At 34.8% G+C, this 18,999-nt stretch overlaps 1 protein-coding gene across 4 annotated transcripts in view; it reads left to right on the forward strand.

Moving 5' to 3' along the window:
- The window catches only part of NAV3 (neuron navigator 3), a 385,886-nt gene that overhangs the window by 277,047 nt on the left and 89,840 nt on the right, over positions 1-18,999 (forward strand). For 3 of the 4 annotated variants that reach the window (XM_028829741.2, XM_028829742.2, XM_077953207.1), the window contains 4 exons: positions 11,611-11,740; positions 12,886-13,156; positions 14,094-14,802; positions 16,804-17,292. In XM_028829741.2, coding sequence (XP_028685574.2) covers positions 11,611-11,740; positions 12,886-13,156; positions 14,094-14,802; positions 16,804-17,292 — 1,599 coding nt within the window. The remainder of the gene's footprint in view (positions 1-11,610; positions 11,741-12,885; positions 13,157-14,093; positions 14,803-16,803; positions 17,293-18,999) is intronic. The other variant, XM_077953206.1, reaches the window with a different exon arrangement.

An 18,999-nucleotide genomic window follows, 5' to 3' on the forward strand; every position in this document is an offset into this window, starting at 1 on the left:
CTACCACAAGTCTTCCTGATCACTGATCTGTCCTAAATCTCTATACGGTTTTTTCTTTTCTTAAATTTTGCATAAATAAAACCATACATTATGTGGCCTTTTGAATCTGGCATCTTTAACTTAACATGCTTGAAATTCATCTGTGTCATTTCATGTATCAATGGCTCAAGCATTTTAATTGTTAAGAAAATATGTATGCTGGGATCAATATCTTTCTAAATGAGTTTTTGTTCACAATGCTGAGCGTTTATTTAGAATAGATTCCTAGAAATGGTATCACTAGGTCAAACATTCAAATAATTTAAAAATATTTCATATGGCCAAATAATCTCAAAATTTTTTTACCAGTATACATTTATGACAGTATGGAATAAATGTGTCTTTCTTATACCAATTGACAACATTAATGATAATACATAAAATATTCTTTGCTAATTTGATGAGACAAAAGTGGTATATCATTATTAGCATTTTATTACTGTGGTTAAATGACTCTACTATACAACCAGAAATATTTGGTTCAAAATCCATCTTCATTACTACAAATGAGAACTTAGGTGAGCTATTTAATCTCTTGGTGCCTCAGTCTCCTAATCTATAAAGTGAGGATGATTGTACCAATCATACAGGGTTGCTGTGAGAATTCACTGAATTACTATAGAAAATGCTTAGAACGGTATCTAGTCACTAGTAAGTACACTCTCTATATTACTTTTTTATTATCTAACACCTTTAATTATTAATGAAGCTCAGTTTCCTTATATGCTTTTGGGATATTTGAATGTTTTATTGGTGAATTTTCTAATAAAATTATTTGTCTACTTTTCTATGGACAGGTTAGTATTGTTCTTACTGGTTTGTTTGAGGTTCAGTTAGTAAGAATTTTAAGGAGTTTGTATCACCTTATCACATTTAGCAAACTTTCTGCATTTTATGTTTTTTCTTTCAGATAATGTTTGCAAAATGTAAAAAAAAAAAAGGTTTCTTCATCAAGTTGGTGTCTTTATCTTTTTTATTGCTTTGTGATTTGAAAATTCTTGTCCTAAGAACCAAAATATATATTTAATGAAATAGTTCTCTTCTTTTATTCATTCTGAAGTCCTTGGAATTGAATTTGGAATATGATATAAATCCTAATTTTATATTTTATGATATTCAAAATTTCTAACAAATATTTAGTTAATCATCTAATCTAGGTTTCTATTGTTTCTTCCGTTTCCTTTATAATACATTTTCTGAAGTTATTTTTCCTAGACTTAAATATTAGTCCCATATTATCACAGCAGAAAAAATATCTGTTAGCTATGAATAAAAGACTTTAATCTTATTGATGCATTAATATATTTAAATGTATTGTAGAGAACATACAGATTAGAAAAGAAAAAGTATAATTGCCTTTTTCCATAGTTGACATGAATGTGTATAAAGAAAAGCTAAAAAAATCAATAAAACAACTAGAACTAATTAGTGAATTTAGCAAGATCATACCATACAAAGCCAAGATTCAAAATTCAATTCTATTTACCTACTAACAAAAAATATTTGAAATATGAAAATTTATACCATTTACAATAACATCAGAATATTGAACCATGAAGTATTTAGGAATTTATAAAATGAAATCTCCTATACCAGGAATTACAGACCATTGCTGAAATGAATTAAAGAAGATCAATATCTTTAATTTGTGAAGGGATACTTATTTGTGGATTGAGAGACAGTATTGTTAAAATATCAGTATTTCCCAAATTAATCAATAGATTCAATATAATGCTGATCAAAACACCAGAAGATGTTCTGTAGAAGTTGACAAGCTATTTCTATAATTCAAATGGAAATGTAAAAAGCAGTCACTGCCAACACCAGCGTGGACTGTTTGGGTTCCAGTAGGTTACTTCACTGCTGCCTCTTCTGTCAACCACATCATGACAGCTACCCAGAAGCCAGAGAAACTTGTCACACCTGACCCACTGCTGCAGCTACCAGCATCCAGGCAAGCCACCTGGAAGCCCAAGAATCAGCCCACTGGTAACTGCCAATAGAGGTACCATTGTACACTATGCTGGGGAACAAAGATAGGCGTGTAGTCAGCCCACCTCTGCTACCACTGAGGCCTGAAGACTGGCCCACCTGACATTCCAGTCCTCAGCACAACTTCATCACCTCCATTAATAACCACACCCTAACCTACCAAGGAAATCACAAATGTCACTGACACTGTTTGTAGCCCAATAAATCATAGAGAGACTACATTACTGCACACACCCACAATCAAAGTCACATCACCCTATCCAAACAATATCACAGGTATATCTGAAGGAAAAAAATTTCCCTTATGAAAGTGAATTCAAATATAAGAAGTGACTGTTAAAAAAGATATGCAGATATCAACATAAGAACACAGGAAACATGAAAAAATGAGGAAATATGACACTTTTGAAGGAACACAATAATTTTCCAACAAGAGATTTTATCAAAAGGAAATTTTTGAAATTGCAGATTAAGAATTCAGAATATTGATTTTAAAGGAGCTCATTGAGATACCGGAAAATTCCAAAAAAATACAAAGAAATCAGAAAAACAATTTAGAATGTGAATGAGAAATTCACAAAACAGATTTAAAAAAACTAATAAAAATAGAACTGAAAAAACTAATGGAACTGAAGGATTTATTGAAGAAAACGCAAAATACACTTGAAAACTTCAACAATATCTTCCATCAACCAGAAGAATCTCAGAAGGTAAAGACAGATCTTCTGAAATAAATCTAGTCAGACAAAATTAAAAGAGAATAATTAAATCCTTCATCACATTTGGGATAACATTGAAGTGACCAAATATATGAATTATGGATATCCCCAAGAGTGAAAAGACAAAGAAAAGAGTAGAAAACCCACTTAATTAAATAATATATGAAAACTTCCAAAGTCTGGCAAGAGTTTTAGATATTTGGGATGCAGGAAGCTCAATGGTCCCCAGGCAGATAAAATGCAAAAAGGTCTTGTACACAGCACATTATAGTCAGACTGTTTAAAGTCAAAGATAAGGAATAAATTCTAAAAACAGCAAGAGAAAAGTGTATGATAACCTATAAAGTAAAAGTGACAGCAGATTTCTGGCAGACACTTTACAGGCCAGAAAGAATAGGATGATATATTCCAAGTGCTTAAAGAAAAAAAAAAAACAAACTGTCAGCCTAAAATACTACAGCTCACAAACTTATCCTTCATAAATGAAGGAGAAATAAAATATTTCTCAGACAAGAAAATGGTGAGGTAATTTGTTACTACTAGACTGGACCTACAATAAATGCTCAAGGGAGGTCTGGAACCTGGTAGTAAAAGGATGACATTTATCATCATGAAAATGCATGAAAGTATAAAACTCCCTTGTAAGCAACTAAAGAAAGATATCAAATGTCACCACCAGAGAAATCTAACCACAATGACAAACAGTAAGGGAAAAAGAAAGGAACAAAAATATATAAGACAACCAATAAACAACAATATAACAGCAAGCCTCACATATTAATAATCACTTTGAATGTAAATGAATTAAATTCTCGACATAAATGTTATGAAATACCTGAATGGATAAAACTGTATGATCCACCTATATACAAGAAACTTACCTTACCAGTCAAGGCATACATAGACTGAAAGTAAAAGAATAGTAAAAGATATTCCTTGCAAGTGGAAATCAGTAGTGAGCAGGAGTAGCTATACTTACATTAGATCAAACAGACTTTAAGTCAAAAAGAGTAAAATAAAAAAGACAAAGGATGTTATTATATAATGATGAGATTAACCCAGCGATAGGACATAACAACTCTAAATGTATATGCATTCAACACTAGAGAACTCAGATCCACAACGCAAGTATCAGACCTAAAGAGAGAAACAGACTGCAATACAATAATAGTGGAGAACTTTAACACTCCTCTCTAAGTATTAGACAGATAATCTAGACCAAAAATCAACCAATAAATTTTATATTTAAACTAGATTTTAGACTGAATGGACCTAACAGACATTTACAAAACATTCCATCCAACCACTGCAACACGAAATTTTTGTCATTAGTACATGAAACACTCTCCAAGATAGACCACCATATATGAGGCCACAAATCAGGTCTCAACAGTTTTTTAAAAGTTGAAATCACATCACATATCTTCTCAGACCCCTGTGGAATAAATTAAGCTGAAAATCAAAACATTCTTGCAACAAATAAAAATTGAAACACAACATATCAAAACCAGTGGGATACAGCAAAGGCAGTGCTAAGAGGGAAGTTTATAGCAATAAATGTTTACATTGAAAAAGTAGAAATATTTAAAACTTAGCAACGTAACAATGAGCCTGAAGAAACTAGAAAACCGAGAACAGATCACACCCAAAATCAGCAGAAGAAAAGCAATAATAAAGATCAGAAAATAACTAAATCAAATAGAGACTAAAACAATACAAAGGATGAACAAAACCAAAATTTGGTTTTTCAAAAAGATAAATAAGATTGATAAACCACTGGATAGACTAAGCAAGGAAACAGAATATCCAAATAAACAAAATCAAAAACAATAAAGGAGGCGTTACAACTGACAGCACAGAAATAAAAATAATCATCAGAGACTATTATGAACAACTATATTCTAAAAAATGGAAAATATAGAGAAATAGATAAATTCCTAGAAACATACAACCTACCAAGGTGTTGAATCGGGAAGAAATAGAAAACCTGAACATATCAATAATGAGTAGCAAAATTGAATCAGTAATAAAAACGTCTCCCAACTTTTTTAAAGCCTCGGACCAGATAAAATCACAGCCTAATTCTACCAATCATGCAAAGAAGAATACCAGTCCTCTTGACACTATTCCAAAAACTCAGAGGAAGGAATTCTCTCTGGCTCATTCTACATGACCAGTGTCACCTTGAAACCAAAACCTGACAAGGACACCACAAAAACAAAACTACAGGCCAATATCCATGATGAACACAGATGCAAAAATCATCAACAAAATACTAGCAAACTGAATCCAACAGCACATCAAAAAGATAATATACCACAATCCAGTGGGGTTTGTATCAAGGATACAAGTATAACTCAACATAAACAAATCAATAAACATGATAAGCATTTTCACAGAGTATAAGACAAATGAATATATGATCATCTCAATAGATGCAGAAAAAAATTTTGATAAAATTCAGCATCTCTTCATGATAAAAACTCTAAACTTGGCATAGAAGAAACATACCTCAACATAATAAAGGCCATATGTGACAAACTCAGAGCTAATATCATACAGAATGGGAAAAAGTTTAAGGCTTTCCTCTAAGCACCGGAACAAGACAAGGATGCAAACTATCACCACTCGTATCCACATAGTACTAGAAGTCCTAGCCAAAACAATCAGACAAGCAAAAGAAATAAAAAGCATCTGAATTGGAAAGAAATCCTCTTTGCTGATGATATGGTTTTGTGTCTAGAAAATACTAAAAACTCCAGCAAAAGCCTCTTAGATTTGATTAATTAATTCAGTAAAGTTTCAGGATGCAAAATCAAAATACAAAAGTCAGTAGCATTTCTATGCCCCAATAATAAAATATCTAAGCAAGAAATCAAGAAAGTGATCCCATTTAAATTAGTTACAAAAAATTAAAATACCTGGGAATAAATCAAGGAAGTGAAAGTTCTCTACATGAAAAACTACAAAATACTGATGAAAGAAATTAAAGATTAAACAAACAAACTGAAAAACATCCCATGTTTATGGATCAAAAGAATTAATATCATTAAAATGACCATACTTGCCAAAACAATTTCCACATTCAATGCAATTTCTACAAATTACCAATGTCATATTTCATAGAATTAGAATAATCCTAAAATTTCTATGGAATGAAAATAGAGCCCAAATAGCCAAAGCAATTCTGAACATAAAGAACAAATCTGGTCCTGACTTAACCACTATGCAATTATGCATGTAACAAAATTGCACATGGATTTTATCAATTTGTACAAATAAAAAAAATAAAAAAAGAACAAAGCTGGAAGCTATAGTAACCAAAACACCACAGCATTTGTAGACAAATGGAATAGAATAGAAGGCTCAGAAATAAAGCCATATATATATATACACACACACATGTATATACACACATATATATAATGTTTTCTACATGTTCTAATATTTATATTCCATTATACATATTCCATTTCTGTATATAGGTTACATAGAATTGGAAGACTATCTGCCATTAAAAAGAATGAAATCCTGTCATTTGCAGCAGCATGGTTGAAACTGGAGTTCATTATCTTAAGTGAAATAATCTAAGCACAAATAGATAAATATCACATGTTCTCACTTAGATGTAGGAGCTAAATAACTTGATTACATGGAGGTGGAGAATGGAAAGGTAGGTAGGAAACAGAGACTGGAAAGGATGAATGGAGGGTAGGAGGGAAGATGAAGAAAAGAGAGTTAAAAGGTATAAACATACAGTTAAAAGAAATAAATTTAATGCTTGATAACAGAGTACAGTGACTACAGTTAACAAAATTTATTATACTCAGGTGATGAACACCTTAATACTTGATTACTATGCAATTATATACATGTAACAAAATCACTATGCACTATATACATGTAACATTTAAATTTGTACAAATAAAAATAATAAAATACTAATCCAGTATCATTCACTGACAATGTTAACTCAGGTGGATAGGCATTAAGTCAATACTACTATAAGAACCACTTCTTGTTTATGTTAATGCCATGTAGAATGAAATAAAATTCACTAAAATCCAAAAAATTAGAAAAATTATTATAATATTAAGACAACTCAATAAATATGTGGTCTAAGGATTTGAAAGTACATGTCACCAAAAATATATACAAATTTCTAATAAAAACATGTGACAATGTTCAACATCATTAGTCATCAGAGAAATGCAAAATAAAATGGTAAGGAGATATTACTAGATAGGCTTTTACAGAGACTGACAATACCAAGTATTGACAAGGATATGGAGCAACTGAAATTCTCATTCTTTGTGATAAGAATGTACAATTATATAAACACATTGAAAAAACAAGTTTTCAGTTGCTTTATTCACCCAAAATATATGTCTTTTGGGGGAAAAAAATTCCAGTTTGTGGATTGTCTTCTCATTCTCTTGATATATGTCTTTTCAAAGAGTCTGAGCTTTACTTTAGACAATGGTCATCAAAGTGTGTATATTTGTGTTTTTATAATTTATATGCATATATTCCTGTGAAAAGATACTGTATGTGTTGTTCAACATACAGTATCTTTGTTCAACATATACAAATACAATATAATATGAAAGAAAGAGGTTTAATTTACTCACGGTTCAACATGACTGGGGAGGCCTCAGGAAAGTTATAGTCATGGGGGAAGGGGAAGCACACATGTCCTTCACATGGTAGCAGGAAAGATAATGAGTAAAAGGGGGAAAGCCCCTTATAAAAGTACCAAATCCCATGAGAACTCACTCTCACGAGAACACAATTAGAGTAACTGCCCCCATTATTCAATTACCTCCCACCAGGCCCCTCCCACAACACATGGGGATTATGGGAACTACAGTTCAAGATGAGATTTGGGTGGGAACACAGCCACACTATTTAATTCTACCTCTGACCCCTCCCAAATCTCATGTTCTCACAATTCAAAACACAATCATGCCCTTCCAACAGTCCCCCACAAAGTCTTAACACATTTCAGTATTAACACAAAAGTCCAAGTCCAAAGTCTCATCCGAGACAAGGCAAGTCCCTTCTGCCTATGAGCCTGTAAATTCGAAAGCAAGTTAGCTACTTCCTAGATACAAAGGGGGTACAGTCATTGGGTAAATATACACATTCCAAATGAGAGAAATTGGCCAAAACCAAGGGGCTACAGGCCTCACGGAAGTCCAAAATCCAATAGGGCCGTCATTAAACCTTAAAGTTTCAAAATTATCTCCTTTGATTTCATATCTCACACCTAGGTCATGATGATGCAAGAGGTGGGCTCCCACGGCTTTGGGCAGCTCCACCTCTGTGGCTTTGCAGGGTACAGAACCCCCTCTAGGCTGCTTTTACAAGCTAGTGTTGAGTGCCTTCAGCTTTTCCAGGGACATGGGTGCAAGCTGTAGGTGGATCTACCATTCTGTGGCCTGGAGGATGGTGGCCTTCATTTCACAGCTCCACTAGGCAGTACCCCAGTGGGAACTCTGTGTGGGGGCTCTGATCCCACAATTTCCCTCCCACATTGCCCTAGCAGAGGTTCACCATGAGGGCTCCACCCCTACAGCAAACTTCTGCCTGAACATCCGAGCATTTACTTATATCTTCTGGAATGTAGGTGGAGGTTTCCAGACCTCAAATGTTGATGGTGCAAATGTAGGCTCAACATCCTGTGGAAGCTGGCAGAGCTTGGGGCTTTCCCCTTCTGAAGCCATGGCCTTAGCTGTACCTTGGCCCCTGTTAGCCAAAGCTGGAGCAACTGGGTTGCAGGGCACCAAGTCCCTATGCTGCATATGGCAGGGGGGCCCTGGACCCAGCCCACGAAACAATTTTTCCCTCAGCCTGCAGTGAGTAGGGTTGCCACTAAAGTCTCTGACATGCCCTGGAGACATTTTCCCTATTGTCTTTTAATATTGGGCTCATTGTTACTTATGTAAATTTCTGCAGCAGGCTTGAATTTCTTCTAACAAAATGAGTTTTTCTTTTCTATTGCATCATCAGGTTGCAAATTTTTAAAACTTTTATGCTCTGCTTCCCCTTTAAAAATAAGTTCCAGTTCCAAACCATATCTTTGTGGAAACATAAAACTGAATGCTTTTAACAGCACCCAAATCATATCTTGAACACTTTGCTGCTCAGAAATGTCTTCCACCAGATACCCTAAATTATCTCTCTCAAGTTCAAAGTACCACAGATCTCTAGGGTGGGGGCAAAATGCCACCAGTCTCTTTGCTAAAGCATAACAAGAGTCACCTTTGCTCCAGTGCCCAACAAGCTCTTCATTTCCATCTGAGACCACCTGAGCCTGGATTTCATTGTCCATATCATTATCAGCATATTGGTCAAAGCCATTCAACAAGTCTCTAGGAAGTTTCAAACTTTCCCACATCTTCCTGTCTTTTTCTGAGACCTCCAAGTTGTTCCAACTTCTGCCTGTTACCCAGTTGCAAAATTACTTCCACATTTTTGAGTATCTTTACAGCAATGCCGCACTCCTGGTACCAATTTACTATATTAGTTTATTCTCATGCTGATAATAAAGACATACCCAAAGCTAGGTAATTTATAAAGAAAAGAGGTTTAATTGACTCACAGTTCAGCATGGCTGGGGAGTCCTCAGGAAACATAATCATGGTGGAAGGTGAAACAAGCACATCCTTCTTTACATGGTGGCAGGGAGGAGAAGAATGAGCAGAAGGGGGGAAGAAACCCTTATAAATCATCAGATCTCATGAGAACTCACATGAAGATTATGGGAACTACAGTTCAAGAAGAGATTTGGGTGTGAAAACAGCCAAACCATGTCAGTCATGAATGAGAGTTTATCAAATTAAGATGTGGGGAAAATTTTTAAAAGATTTGAGCAACCACAGATGATAGATATTTGCTATAGTAGTGCAAGATACCATTTTGCTCTTATTAAAAATATAATTGTTATTGATAGTCTGAGTTATGTCATTGGTAATTATGATGCATTATGCTCTCAGCAGCTAAAACTTCAAGCAAAATATACACCTAGGGAGGAATCAGTCTTAACAATAATTCTATAAATTTAATTTTCTCTTTTTTCTGATAATTACATTTTAGTTGACTTCATATGTGATCTAAATACATTACCATTATTTTGGACTTATGATGTAACTCTTAAAGTACATATAGAAGACTAGATAAAGTATCAGTTTACCATTTCTTTGTAGTTTGTGCTTTCATGATGAATATTCTCTTCAATGTACAGATTATTTACAGGTGCCTTTTTAATCCATGTGTCCATTTTATGAGACTTAGCTTTTGTCTGTATATAATGTGTTTATTCAGTGTGCATGGATTAATTTGAGAGAGCATAGGTAAGGGTATCTTTACAGCAGTGCCCCACTCCTGGTACCAATTTACTGTATTAGTTTATTCTCATGCTACTAATAAAGACTATACATCACAATAAGCTGAGAACCAGCCAGTAAGTGAGAGAACTGGGGTCCACCTTTTCATTGTGGAGTTCTCATTTTCCTTCAGCTTATGCTGCTTATTCAACATTATTTCTGCATAATCTAATGCATTCACTAAATGAAGGTGCCTATGTTATCCTCCATGTGATATTAATACAGCCTATTTAATTTATCCTTCTTTAGATTAAAAATAAATATGTAGTCATGTGCCATAGAATGACACTTCAGTTATTTGGTCATTGAAGGACCACATATATTACTGTGGTCCCATAAGATTATAATAACATATTTTTCCTGTACCTTTTCTTTGTTCAGACATGTTTTGATACACAAATGCTTACCATTGTGTTAGAGTTGCCTGCAGTATTCAGTACAGTAACATGCTGTACACATTTCTAGCCTAGGAGCAACAGGCTATACCACATAGCCTAGGTGTGTAGTTAAGTTATACCATCTAGGTTTGTATAAGTACACTCTATGACATTCTCACCGTGAACAAAATCACCTAATGATGCATTTCTCAAAACATGTCCCTGTTGTTAATACAGTATGTAACAATACAGTTAGTTAGTACAATATGTAATACATGACTATATTCAGAATTTCAACTATTTCTCTTATATTTCAGATCGATTTGCTTGTGCACTGTGTGGCACAGGGGCATTTCATTTTAGTAACCACTGTTTGGGAAAGGAGAAATCTTTGAAGGATATTGAGCAAGGTTGTGACATGGCCAGATGTGAATTTTTGATCAGTGACTCCATGTTAGCAGAAAAAGTTTTATTGGGAAAGATGAAAAGCATGAAGGCCAGATAAGAGGATACTGTATGTTATCACGGATGGAAATGTGAGGGATAGCAGGAGAGATGCTATAATTGAATGAATCTCAATATTCTTGGTGATCAAAGAATAATGAGACTCATCCAATAAGACTCTGTGAATGATTGAAAGTAGTTCCTAAGCTAGGAGGAATAATGATTAATGATTTTCTGGTTCTGACTACAGCACAGGTCTTTGATTTTTAGAACAAAGAATAAATTTGTACATGCTTTATGATTCCTGGTTCAATTTTTAGAGATAAAAAAGTCAGCTGTAATATTATTCTTTCATGATATCCTGCAGTACTTGTATCAGTGATTTCATTCATTCCATACACATTCTTCTGGAATGTGGATGCTGTTCTAGACACTGATTCTTTCTAAATGTCAGATAAGGTTATTCTCAGGTAGACCCTCTGTTCATATACATATGATTTTCCCAAAATGGGAAGTAAATGACTTTTCATAAGATTAAAAAAAAAAAACAGATTGTCTTAATAATACATTGTGAAGGTTGTATGGAAATGTAGGTGACTTGCGTTGTGCATCCTGTGTTTGATTCACTGCTCTTTCATGTCTTGCCTTTAGCTGGGATGACAGCAGTTCAGTGAGTAGTGGTCTCAGTGACACGCTTGATAACATTAGCACTGATGACCTGAACACATCCTCTGTCAGCTCTTACTCCAACATCACCGTCCCCTCCAGGAAAAACACTCAGGTGAGAATTATCGCCTTTCTTTTTCCAGTGTTTCTGCCAGTTTCTTCCCCCAAATTACTTAATATTAGATTAAGGTATAGCACAAGCTCTTAGTCCAAAATTATTACAGACATTGGAAAATGCAGAGATAATAGGGACTCCCTTTGCCACTCCTGAACCCTGAAGTGTCTTTAATCTTAGTCTTTCCTAAAGCCACAACCCTTAGGAGGAACAACAATGTGCACTTCAGCCAATTTTGAATAAACAGAAGCAGCTTACATATATATATATGTGTGTGTTATATATATATGTAATATATATGTTATATATATGTAATATATGTACCATATAGCATGTTGGTATAGTTATCTGTACATATATATTTATTGTTAATATATTATATATCATATATGAGTATATATTTATATATACTTAATATATTTTATATCTGTATATATTATATTATTTATATTACATATTATATAAATACAAATATAAAACATACACAATATATAAATAGATATATTTTATATATTGTATAAATATATTTTATATATTTAATATATTAATAATGAATTACTATATTTGTATAGATAACACCACCAAGTTATATGGTATGTATATATTAATATATATAATCCTATATTAATATAATATAATAGTAACATATCAATACTTAATATAATATATATTCAATTGATTACAATCTAATTCAGAAAGATTTATGTTGCCATATCTCTCCTTATAATATTGATATATTTGTTTAAAAATCCAACAAGTATTTTCATAGTCTAATTTTAGATAGTTCTTGATTAATTTTCTATGATCGCTGAAATACATCACTGGATCTCATGTGAATGATAAATCAAAAATGGACATTACATCATTAAGTTCTAGCTCGTCTTACTACTTCTTACTACATTTGATATAGAAAATTTCTACCTTTCTGTAGCGTTTAATTGGTGTTTTCTGTACATACTTATTCTGACATTCTCTAATATCTGCAAGTGGGAATTATGTGGCTAAAATTAATAAAATTTAAGTGAAGATAGATCAAAATAGAATCTCTGGATTTATCCAATTATCTGAAAATACATTTCATTGCCTTAATTCACACTTTATAAATTTTTCTACATGAAGTTTTTCTGTAATATTTGTCTTTATAGCTGAAGACAGATTCAGAGAAACGCTCCACCGCAGACGAGACCTGGGATAGTCCTGAGGAACTGAAAAAACCAGAAGAAGATTTTGACAGCCATGGGGATGCTGGTGGCAAGTGGAAGACTGTGTCCTCTGGACTTCCTGAAGACCCCGAGAAGGCAGGGCAGAAAGCTTCCCTATCTGTTTCACAGACAGGTTCCTGGAGAAGAGGCATGTCTGCCCAAGGAGGGGCACAATCTAGGCAGAAAGCTGGAACAAGTGTGCTCAAAACTCCTGGTAGGCTTGTCGTTTGGCAGCTGTTATGCAAAAGTGCTTTACTTTATTGTTTCCATTCAGTCTTTGTTTTCTCTAACAATAGCATTTCTAAAATATCAAATGCTTATCCATATTAAACATGGAGTTGAATAGTTAAATAGATTTTTTATCTACATGTCACAAACTCGTCATAGAAGCCCAAGTAGGGCCTATATCTAGGCATTCTCTGGAGAGCCCCCTCACAAACTAAGGGTGCTGGATGCCTTACTTTGCCAGAGTTATTTCTGGTCATAGGAAAATAAGATTAGGTTGCTAAAGCAACAATAAAGTTCTGTCATTGTTGTTCTGAGTTCTTAATGAAAGTTTGGAATTTTTACCCTAAATATGCCACTGAATTTCACTGCAGACTCTGAGAGGAAAAAGCAATGACACTAATCAGTTGGAATGCTGGAGATTTGAAACATTGTCTGTGTATTAGACTTCAGGAAAGAAGAGAATAAAATAATTCTTCAAAATTGTACCATACTTTTTAAAAAAGACTCTCCCCCTATTTTTAGAATAGTGCCTAATTAGAAATAGTGCCACCTGAAGCACTAATTAACAGGGTTCTCCAAATGTGATCATCTCACAGATATTCAAATGAATTCTTTTTCTAGTAATTAGCTTGATAGGCTTAAGTGCTGTCCTTTTAAAGAGAGTTGCAAAATAAAAGACATTAACAAATAGCAAAACATATGTTTTCATTTTATCTCTTCTGTCTCTCATAATGTTTCTTCTAACAGCCAAATTTTTGTAGCGATGCACTCAGTCCTCTCAATATGTTAGAATATTGATCTAAGGCAATACATTTAGGAAGGGAAGAAATGTAAAGAAGCATTCACATTTTACACATTGTTTTCATGAAGTGTGGTGATATCAAACTGTACAGGCACACATATTTGTATTTCTCATTAATTAGGGAAAACCGATGATGCCAAAGCGTCTGAGAAAGGAAAAGCTCCCCTAAAAGGATCATCTCTACAAAGGTCTCCTTCAGATGCAGGAAAAAGCAGTGGAGATGAAGGGAAAAAGCCCCCCTCAGGCATTGGAAGATCGACTGCCACCAGCTCCTTTGGCTTTAAGAAACCAAGTGGAGTAGGGTCATCTGCCATGATCACTAGCAGTGGAGCAACCATAACAAGTGGCTCTGCAACACTGGGCAAAATTCCAAAATCTGCTGCCATTGGCGGGAAGTCAAATGCAGGGAGAAAAACCAGTTTGGACGGTTCACAGAATCAGGATGATGTTGTGCTACATGTTAGCTCAAAGACTACCCTACAATATCGCAGCTTGCCCCGCCCTTCAAAGTCCAGCACCAGTGGCATTCCTGGCCGAGGTGGCCACAGATCCAGTACCAGCAGTATTGATTCCAACGTCAGCAGCAAGTCTGCTGGGGCCACCACCTCAAAACTGAGAGAACCAACTAAAATTGGGTCAGGGCGCTCAAGTCCTGTCACCGTCAACCAAACAGACAAGGAAAAGGAAAAAGTAGCAGTCTCAGATTCAGAAAGTGTTTCTTTGTCAGGTTCCCCCAAATCCAGCCCCACTTCTGCCAGCGCCTGTGGTGCACAAGGTCTCAGGCAGCCAGGATCCAAGTATCCAGATATTGCCTCACCCACATTTCGAAGGTAAGGATGTATAAAATGATGCTGAAAAATATAAAGGATAAGGATGTGTTAGACAAATGTATTACATATAAATTGTGTGTGTGTGTATATATATATATTCTAAATACATATAAGGTACATATATATCTTAGAATTCTTTAAAGTACACAGTGAGTTCTATGAAGCTTATATAAACAGTTAACAAAAAAATAGTTCTCATTGTGAGAAACAGTCAAACTTCAAAATTTCACTGTCATTGTAATATTAGCAACACAAACAACATCTAAGAGACTTAAAAACTGATGGTAATATCTCTAAATGTAGTGATAAGGCAAAGTAGTAGCTTGTAAAATTTCTATAGATTTCCGTTCCTCCTTTTCACATTAAAAATTACAACCAAATAGGTTTTTATGACTGTTGGCATTCATTTCCAGTGTCATTTTCTTGCTGGCTCTTAGTAAGTTGGTGATCATAAATGTAGATGAAGTTGTTTTCCTTGTAATGGATTACATTGGACAGACTTATACAGTATCATAGCTTGACACATTAAAGACAATCAAGATATGACAGAATTGGAAACGATTCCAATATTTGGTACAGTATCACCACTGAAGAGTGGGCTAAGCTTTCTAACTCTTCATCTGCTTTCTTTGACATGACTCTGGTAAGGATCATGTCTTGGTTTCTGTTCCTGGATTGTTTTTGGTTTTAAATATGTGAAGTTCTGCTCTAAGATATCACTGTTTTTAAATACCCATGTGTTTTTAAGTGGTAGGAAAATAAATGCAGTTAAAAATTGGGGGCAAATATCTAAACCTCTCTGGGTCTGTTTTCTCATCTGCAAAATGGTAGAGTGTGGCTTATAGTTAATTATGGGTTCAATATTTTTAATGTTTGTTTTTATTCTGTTGACTCAACCCAGAACTTTGATATCTTGGAAATGAAGGATTTTGAAACATTTATTTTTACAATAAAGCAATTTCAGATACCTGATTGTTTGAAAAACCTAAAGGTTTTATTCATCAGTAGAAATATTAATGCTGCAGAACTGTCTTTTCAAAAAACTGATTCTCATTGGGAAGAATGAATTATGGCTTATAGGGAGACTAAATATTTCTGTTTCTTAAGTAAAAGCAAATAGTGCCCTCCTGTGGCCCATTACCTATGAAACAATTTCTCATATTCGTCATAAAATATTTTGCTCTAGGAAATATGGATTTCATTGCAACTTAATTAGTAATCATTATGCCATTACTTCATATCATTGTATTTCCATATTTACATAAATTTGATTCTACCATCTGCTTCATTTACAAAACTAAAATGTTTTCTAAACTGAACTCCAAAATCTAACAGCACCAGCTCTGTTTCAAATCACTATTTTAAAAAAAAGTATTTGAATAGCTCTGGCAACTAACATAAAACCCTTTGGCCTCTGCTGGGGAAAATACAGACAAACTGACTTGTTGCCGACAATGTCAATATTGTTTCCAACCACCTGCTCCCTGACAGTCACTCAGGCCACCAGGTACTCAACACAACTCCTAAACTTGCCTTAAGCGTTCCTTCTAGATTTTGAATAAACTGTTTAAAAAATTAAAAATAAAAAAACAAGAGAAGAAGTCATTTAAGTGTTGTCTATCGAATGCGTAGAAGTTGTTTCATTATAATGGTTCTGTAAATAGGTAACAGCAAGTATGGTCAAACTACTGAATTTGAGTGAAAGTCTCATGATCACTTAAATTATGAAAACCAGGGGTTTTCATGTTTGACTTACTTTTGTTCCACCCACTTCCCCTCTTTCCCTAGTAGCAGCCCAGTACTGACCTACCCTTATATGAGAGATTTTCCGCACTTGATAAGGAAGTCCAAGCTTATAAAAGTTCATTAACATAGAGACAGGAAGTGCTTTGTAGTTCAGTACACCAAAGCACACTTGGCTCTGTGTACTGTAACCCTAAATATTAAATGTGGATATTAGCTTCTTGGAACAACTGAAGTTGTTATTTGTTTTTCTTTTAGGTTGTTTGGTGCCAAGGCAGGTGGCAAATCTGCCTCTGCACCTAATACTGAGGGTGTGAAATCTTCCTCAGTAATGCCCAGCCCTAGTACCACATTAGCGCGGCAAGGCAGTCTGGAGTCACCGTCGTCCGGTACGGGCAGCATGGGCAGTGCTGGTGGGCTAAGCGGCAGCAGCAGCCCTCTCTTCAATAAACCCTCAGACTTAACTACAGATGTTATAAGCTTAAGTCACTCGTTGGCCTCCAGCCCAGCATCGGTTCACTCTTTCACATCAGGTGGTCTCGTGTGGGCTGCCAATATGAGCAGTTCCTCTGCAGGCAGCAAGGACACTCCGAGCTACCAGTCCATGACTAGCCTCCACACGAGCTCTGAGTCCATTGACCTCCCCCTCAGCCATCATGGCTCCTTGTCTGGACTGACCACAGGCACTCACGAGGTCCAGAGCCTGCTCATGAGAACGGGTAGTGTGAGATCTACTCTCTCAGAAAGGTGAGCTTTCCTGGAGGCATTGATAACATCCTCCCCCTCTTCCCTGCACTATGCCTACCCCCCACCCCATTAAATTCCCTTGATTTCACTGTGAGTGCCCCTGTGCAAAAGGATGTAAGACTGATGCAACTGGGCCTTTCATTTGCTCTTATTACCAAATTTACAGAGGAATAAAATCATTAAAGGTAGAGTGAGTGGATAATTTTGTTAATGTGAATGCATACATTTATACCCAGTAGGCAATGTGAATAAAATTCAAGGCATGTACATAGATATTGAATGAGGTCTCCTGAAGACATTTTAATGATTTGGCTTAAGCTTCAGAACAACACTAGCTCCTTATGATGACTTAAGCATTTTCAAAGACCAAATTGAAATTATTCTACAGTTATGCTCAGAGCAATATGTTAAATTTGTTCCATTTGTACTTCTATGAAAAAATAGCAGATGGATTGCTGGGAAATCCTAGTTGACCTGGTTAAAAAAGAAATCAATTGTCAGACATGAGTTATTAGAGAAAATTATAGTGCCAGTGCCATTTTTAATAGACCACTTAAAAAGTAATCATATTACAAAGTGTTTCTCATTGGATATATATATATATATCCTATATATATATATACACTTAAAGTGGAGGATATAACAAGGCGTTTCTTACCTAATATGCTTATCGTGAAGCGTCCCTTTTGAGCAAATCACTCTAAATTTTTTCCTCAAAGTGATCCTTTCTTGGTTATACTGATACTGACTCTTACCACCAGGAAGATGTCTTAAAACCACTTCTTTTTCCCTGATAAATGCAATGCTATTTGTTTCTTGACACAAGTAAAGCTTTAAACACGGTCTTGGCCACATGTGGAAAGAAATACTGGTCACAGAAAATACCTGATATATCTTTCTATATCTTCCCCTGTTTTATTTTTATTTTTTTTATTTTTATTTTTTAACTCTGATATTGACATTGGCATTTGTTTTCTAGACCTTCAGCCTTACTCCCAGAATGATATTTTGAAACATCAATTAAAGCCCTTAACTAGACACTCTCTGCATTACACTAGTTTCCCCTTAATCTAGGATGTCCCAATTTGAAATTCCCCATTTTCTCTTGACTTTGTAAAATACAAAACCCAGAGCAAAACATTGCTCCTATCCCTCTTCCTACGTGCCTAATAATGAGACAGGGACAGCCATGCAAATGGGGCTTTCCAATGATAACATAATTTTAGCACTAACTAAAATATTCGTGCTTGCTATGGTGGGCTGCTGATTACAAAATACATTTTTCCTCATAAAGAAAAAAAACTGAGCCAAGACAAACAGCTGAGTAACAGCAACTAAAATGTAACCATTTCCCTATGGTTTTGCTGTTATATGCTGTTATAGACAGCATACGTAAAAACCAGTAAGGGTTCATTTTTCCACCTAAAAAGTCAGGCTTCCTATAAAATCTTTGATTCTAGTTTCAGCACTTCTAAGGTAAATGGGCATCTTCACATGTCATTTATAAAGCTTCTAATGAATAAATTATATTAAAATACATTAACAACCTATAGTTGTAATGAATGTATCCTAGATTGTATGCTCATATGTAAGGATTCTAAATATCAAGTTGATAACCAAACCAAGCATACTGCAAATAGGTTATCATTTATTGACCACAACTACCTTCCACAATACTGGTTATTTTTTAATTATAAAGATAATCTG

Source organism: Macaca mulatta, chromosome 11 (genome assembly GCF_049350105.2).
Source record: "Macaca mulatta isolate MMU2019108-1 chromosome 11, T2T-MMU8v2.0, whole genome shotgun sequence".
Lineage (NCBI taxonomy): Eukaryota > Metazoa > Chordata > Mammalia > Primates > Cercopithecidae > Macaca > Macaca mulatta.